Consider the following 6,050-nt stretch of genomic DNA (forward strand, 5'->3'; position numbering starts at 1 on the left):
ATAAATAATAATAATAATAATAATAATAATAATAATAATAATAATAATAATAATAATAATAATAAACAGCGTTACTTACAGCTTATGGCGAATTGTTGGAAATTTGGAATTTATAAAAATTAACTGACCCACATCATCCAATTAATCAACACAACGAATTTTTTGATAATAGACTTGCTAATAAATCCTACTTTTGAATTATTTCATTCAGTTTATTTGCTGATTAGGAATTAAATAATTTTTTTGAATGTATTCAATGAAAAAAACTAAAAAACTGTAAACTTACTCTGCATACACAGTATTTGCTGCAGTAGAAATCACTGTTTGTGTCGAATTACCATCACCTCCATCAGCAGCACCACTGCTACTACCATTACTGTTGTTGCTACTGCTACTACTACTAGTACTGCTACAATTACTACCACTAATGCTAGTATTATTGTAACAACTGTTATCACCAATATTACTATTACTACCACCACTACTACCAGCTGTGGCCGTAGTAAATCGAGATACCCGTTCCCATTTACCAAGATGTGCTGCACAACGATGTATCAAATCGCAGTACTGTAATGGTAGCAAATATGCTGCATAAAGCGAAAACGATGTTAAAAATACGACACAAAATAATTCCATAACCCAAAAAATATCAATGTACATCTGCTGCGGTAGGCCTGATGGTGATCGTTGCTGAAATCATTCCAGTTTAAAATTCACTGAAATTGCAATTTTCAGTTGGAAATTTCAGGAATTGTTGTAAAATGAACGAGCAAACGGTTGAAAACTGTAAACTGCCAATTATAATCATAAAATTTCCCAGATTAATTTTTCTTTTTACATTAATGTATTAAACGCATCGTCCTTTCGTCATAAGTACGATTATCCTTTATTTAAATTACCTTGGAAGAAATCAAATCGGTATACATATATATATAAGAAACAAAAAATAAAGATAAAAACTTACAGGTGTAAATACACATGGAACAAAAATTGAAAGATATGCTGTTGTTAAACCAGAAAAGAAGCAGTGCTTGATTCGTAAACCAAAATCTTTCATTAAAACCGAAACTTCTTCACGTATTTGCACTGAAAGTCTTATAAGTCATTTAATTATTTGAAAGAAAAAATGGAAAGAATTCCAATTTTAGCTAATTATATGGAAGGAAGAAAAACTATTACATACATGGATTAGTGCTACACATATGTACAACACTATCAACATCAATAAGCGCTGGTGGGTGCACAAGACCACGATACACTACATTTGATATTTCCGATAATGATCTTCCATTAAGAACAAACCATAACTTTGTAGCATAACAGCGCATTTTATATGATATGTTATCATGGAATAAGTATAAGAAGAAAAGAACCCTATAAACCAACTCTTTTTCGGAAAATTAAATTGCAAATTATAATCAGAATTAAAAAGAAATTAACTAATATCAAAGATGACGCAAAAACAATGAAAATTCGAAATTACAATTATTTATTGCGTAAAAACTCACTCTTTTAATACAACCTATTTTTAAATCTTGCACAAATTTCAAGATGTAATTTACATTTCTGATTGGAACAATATTTCATACAAACTATTAAGAATTATTTTTAAAAATATTTAAGGACCAAAATATATTCTCTTTTGTGCAATGTTCTTTTGCAGAAAATTAAAATTCTAGTGCTATTCAAAATTTTTGCCTGTACATACTCATTCCTATTTTCCTTTTCTATCATCCATTGTTCATTTCTTTCATCATACTTCCTGAAAAATTATATTGCAGTTTAAAGGTAAACTTACGGGTGTCCAAAGTAGAGCAATGATTTGAAGGGAAAATCAAAATAAACACGCGAAAAACTGAATAGAAATGAAGTAGCAACCATCGTAAACATTGGTGTTTTAACTGCTGCCCACTCAATAATATCCCACAATAAGCAATGAGCTTTTGAACCATCTTGTCTGGCATTCGTTGCCAATTCGGTTATCTATACATACATACCAAAATATTTGTTCAATTTAATTTCGAAAAACTTAAAATTTCAGTTATTTCCCTTTCGAAAATGATTAAAATAAAAAGAAAAAGAGAACAAAAACAATCGAATCTCTATTCATCTCTATTTACCGTTTTCCAAAAACACTTTGTCACTCGTATGCCAAGTAACAGACCAACACACGATAGCAAATATGGATTGATTAAATGGAATTTCTGAAATAAATGAAATTAAAAATTAAGGAAAACAATTAACCTATAAATATTTTTAAAAATTGTTTATGTTCTTCGATTTCACATATACAAATAATAACAAGCAACAAGTTTAGTCGATCACTCGGAATAAATCAAATAAACAATAAAAAATTTATGAAGAAGTTACCAATGAATAATGCCAATACGATTTTGGCAACCACCACATTGTCTTGTATAAATTGAGATATTGCAAGAAAAGTGCTAATACAGAATAAAGGAATAGCGTACATTCAAAAAATAATTCACCCTGTCCTTGAGGCATTTCCGGCCAAATAGGATGAATTTGTGCACTTCCTTTACCACATATTTCATTCCTGAAAATAAATTTCCAATCTTTCCTTAAAATTTATATTTAAATAGACAGGAATTTATTGTTAATTGAAGTAAACGATATTGTAAATTGTAAAAAACATTACAAGAAAAAAATTGTAAAAATTCAATCATTCATTTATGAATTGTAAATCAAATTTCTTAATTGTAACTTTAAACATTATAACGAATGTCACATCACTATCCTATTGATGTATTATTTTCCGCACATACTCTTTTCATTTATCACATACCAATCCATATCTTTTAGCGTAACATACATGGTACATTATGAAATGTTTCTGATATTATCTAATGCTAACATATTAGCTTTTAGATTATCGAAATTAAAATTAAACTAAAATGAAATTTATACAATATCGATCAGATAGGATGATGAAATGTTGAAAATAAAATTAATATATATAAAGAGGATATAAGGCTAACAATGATGAAGGATGTCATAAAGAAATTTTGGTATTTTTACACAGTTGTAGCATAGAATATTTATACTACAGCTAAGTTATTTGACTTCTTATGATAATCCTAGTTGAGCTTACCAAAAAGCTCCTCTTCTAATCTTAGATATATATGAAAAAAAGAAAAAAACGAAATCCAACAAGGTCAATTTTCACAATCAAACATGCATAACAACATCCTCTATATCAATCTATCATCACTTTTGTCACCAGCTACATTATCACTTCCTTCTTTTACAATTTGTTATCTTTCCTGAAGCCATAATCTTATCACTTACTCATTCAATGAAGGATACACTCTTATATCTTAATTATTACAAAATTTATTAACAAAACGACAAATAAAAAAGATAAACAAACAACAAAAGAATTTTTATTAATTAAAAATCATTTTTGATTAAAGATCATATTATTGCTTGTCTATTGTTTAACTCATTCTTATCACTACTGTTTAATAATTTGTCGTATACTTTGTATCTTTTCTTACTGCTATTAACTAATAATATTGTATGGATAGGTAAAAAAAAAAAACCTATACCTCCCACAAAACGGATCAATTAATTAACTTTCCCAACATTAACTTCTACTTCATTTTCATTATCAGTGTAAGATAAAAGTAACACAATAATTATTCGACAAATTTATACTAAATTAATTTTTATAAATTTAACCCGATTTAATTCTTTTACAAATTTAACTTTGATACTTTATATCAATAAAGATTTTGTAATCTTATCAAAATTAAATAATACTAATTTATATCTATAAAGATCTAACATTATGTATACTAATCTAGTGAAATTTATCAAAGATTAATCTCTCACATATAAAATTATCTTCTAATTTATATATCTACTAAATTAAATATAAATAATTCATACCTTTTCTTCCTATCATCCACTCGTCCAATATTACCAGGTGTAGATGGCACAACAGAACCGTACGAACGATTAGCATTAGCATGATGTCGATTACGTAATGTTGAACGACCAACCATTTTTTTTTTTTTTTTGTTAATTCTTCAAAATTTCATTAAATTTTTTTAAATCTCTATTTTATTACAAACATAAACCCTTTAACGTAATAAATGTTTATTCTAACCAAAACAATAATAATAATAATTAATATAAAAGTTATCATTTTAAATATTAATATATTTAAATATCCGAACTATAAAATTAATTTTTTAATGAAATAATATAAATTTGTAACTATAATAAAATCCAAAAATAATCATTCGAGAATTATTGGTAATCCTTATGACCTAATATGTTATATACATTATATTATGGTATACACTTTTAAACAATCGTTTTTTCTTTTTTTTTTTTTTTTTTTTTACGAATAATATAGGGAAAATAATTGGTGTAAATGTATACTCCATTCTTTTTCCTTTATAAATAGGCAATTTGCTAAATTTATATTAAAATTTAACTAATAGTTTTACAAAATTTACTAACACAATGAAATTAATACTTCACTAAATATGCAATCAATCAACTCACTTTCTTATATGTTTCCATGAAATTACTAAAATAAATTTAAATAAACTTATTAAACCAGCATTTCTCTTTCTGACATTTAAATAAACATGCATAAATGTTTGCTATCTTCTAATTGAAAATTTATGCAAAATTCTTGAAATTTAACAAGAATTAATGGATAAATCGCATTCCATCGAAATGATCAAAAATTTCAACAACCTTTTTCTTTTTTTTGTAATAATATGTCAATTTATGTTTGTTTTTATTTTTATTCTTTACTTTCCATTGAAATAATTTCTAGAAATTATTATAAAAATTGTGATTTCAAACGAACAAGAAAAATTGAAAAAATCACTCAGCAAAAATTTTCAGAAATTTCTTTTTCTAAAAAAAAAATAGAAATTCGTTACAAGAATTTCTACGATAAATCACAAATGAATTTATCTATATTTCACAGTTTCGTACAGAATCAATTGCAAAAAAAAAAAGAAAAAGCACGAAATATACTGACAGAAAAGATCAAATACGATTTTCTGCTAAAAATTGATATTTAAAAAAAAAGTTTAAATTTTAAAAATTGATAAGAATGAAAGAGGCGTAGCAAAATATAGCAAACAATAATAACAACAAAGCAAAATTGAGCGCATTTAAAAAATTTTTCGTTCTGCTTTTCGTTTTTTTATTTAAATCAAGAAATAATTTTTCAAAAACATAAAATCAAAGAAAACAAATAGCAATAGAAAAAAGGAGAAATTTTGTCGGTTTCAACAAGAAAAAAAATTTAATTTGTATATTGTTACGATAGTAATTAATACTAATAATAACAATAATAATAATGATAATTAATAATGATAATAATTAATAATAATAATAATTAATAATAATAATTAATAATAATAATAATTAATAATAATAATAATTAATAATAATAATAATTAATAATAATAATAATTAATAATAATAATTAATAATAATAATTAATAATAATAATAATAACAATAATAATAATTAATAATAATAATGAAGATAATAATAGTAGTAACAATAAATAATAATAATATTCATTTCTGATACCATTTATTTATGAGAAAATAATTTGAAATTTTTAAAACTATTACTACTAAAATAAAATAAAATAAAGTATCATACTATGATCGTAGGAATTGGAAGAATTAGAATTAAAAGAATCGGAAAATCATGAAAACCATAGTATAGTTTATCCCAAGAAATTCATATTCCAGTTATTATATTCCCAGAATGATGTAATTCTAGATTGAAAATAAAATACCATCTCTACCATTGATAGATTGATTGTCCTACAATGACTTCAATACAGGATAAGATGATAATATCACATAATGATTGTAACATATTTAATCAATAATTGATGTATACATTTTATCAAAATAATCAAAGTATATGTAAAATAAGACATATAAAATATTACTAAGTATATAGACAATATGGAAGTGGAAAATAGCGCGAAATTTGGAGAGACGAGGGAGGAAAAGAAAAAGAAGGAATTTTATTAATTG

General features: G+C 24.8%; 1 protein-coding gene across 1 annotated transcript in view; it reads right to left on the reverse strand.

The window, feature by feature from the left end:
• The window catches only part of LOAG_18502 (transmembrane protein 39b), a 5,862-nt gene extending 1,783 nt beyond the window's left edge, over window positions 1–4,079 (reverse strand). Inside the window, exons 1-7 of the mRNA XM_020451162.1 lie at window positions 3,913–4,079; window positions 2,371–2,557; window positions 2,121–2,204; window positions 1,799–1,983; window positions 1,184–1,374; window positions 965–1,086; window positions 287–690 (exon numbers count right to left, since the gene is read on the reverse strand). Of these exons, the coding sequence (XP_020305080.1) occupies window positions 287–690; window positions 965–1,086; window positions 1,184–1,374; window positions 1,799–1,983; window positions 2,121–2,204; window positions 2,371–2,557; window positions 3,913–4,028 (1,289 nt within the window). The 5' untranslated portion in view covers window positions 4,029–4,079. The remainder of the gene's footprint in view (window positions 1–286; window positions 691–964; window positions 1,087–1,183; window positions 1,375–1,798; window positions 1,984–2,120; window positions 2,205–2,370; window positions 2,558–3,912) is intronic.
• Between the last annotated feature and the right edge of the window lie 1,971 nt (window positions 4,080–6,050).

Source organism: Loa loa, assembly GCF_000183805.2.
Source record: "Loa loa unplaced genomic scaffold supercont3.336, whole genome shotgun sequence".
NCBI classification, from domain to species: domain Eukaryota; kingdom Metazoa; phylum Nematoda; class Chromadorea; order Rhabditida; family Onchocercidae; genus Loa; species Loa loa.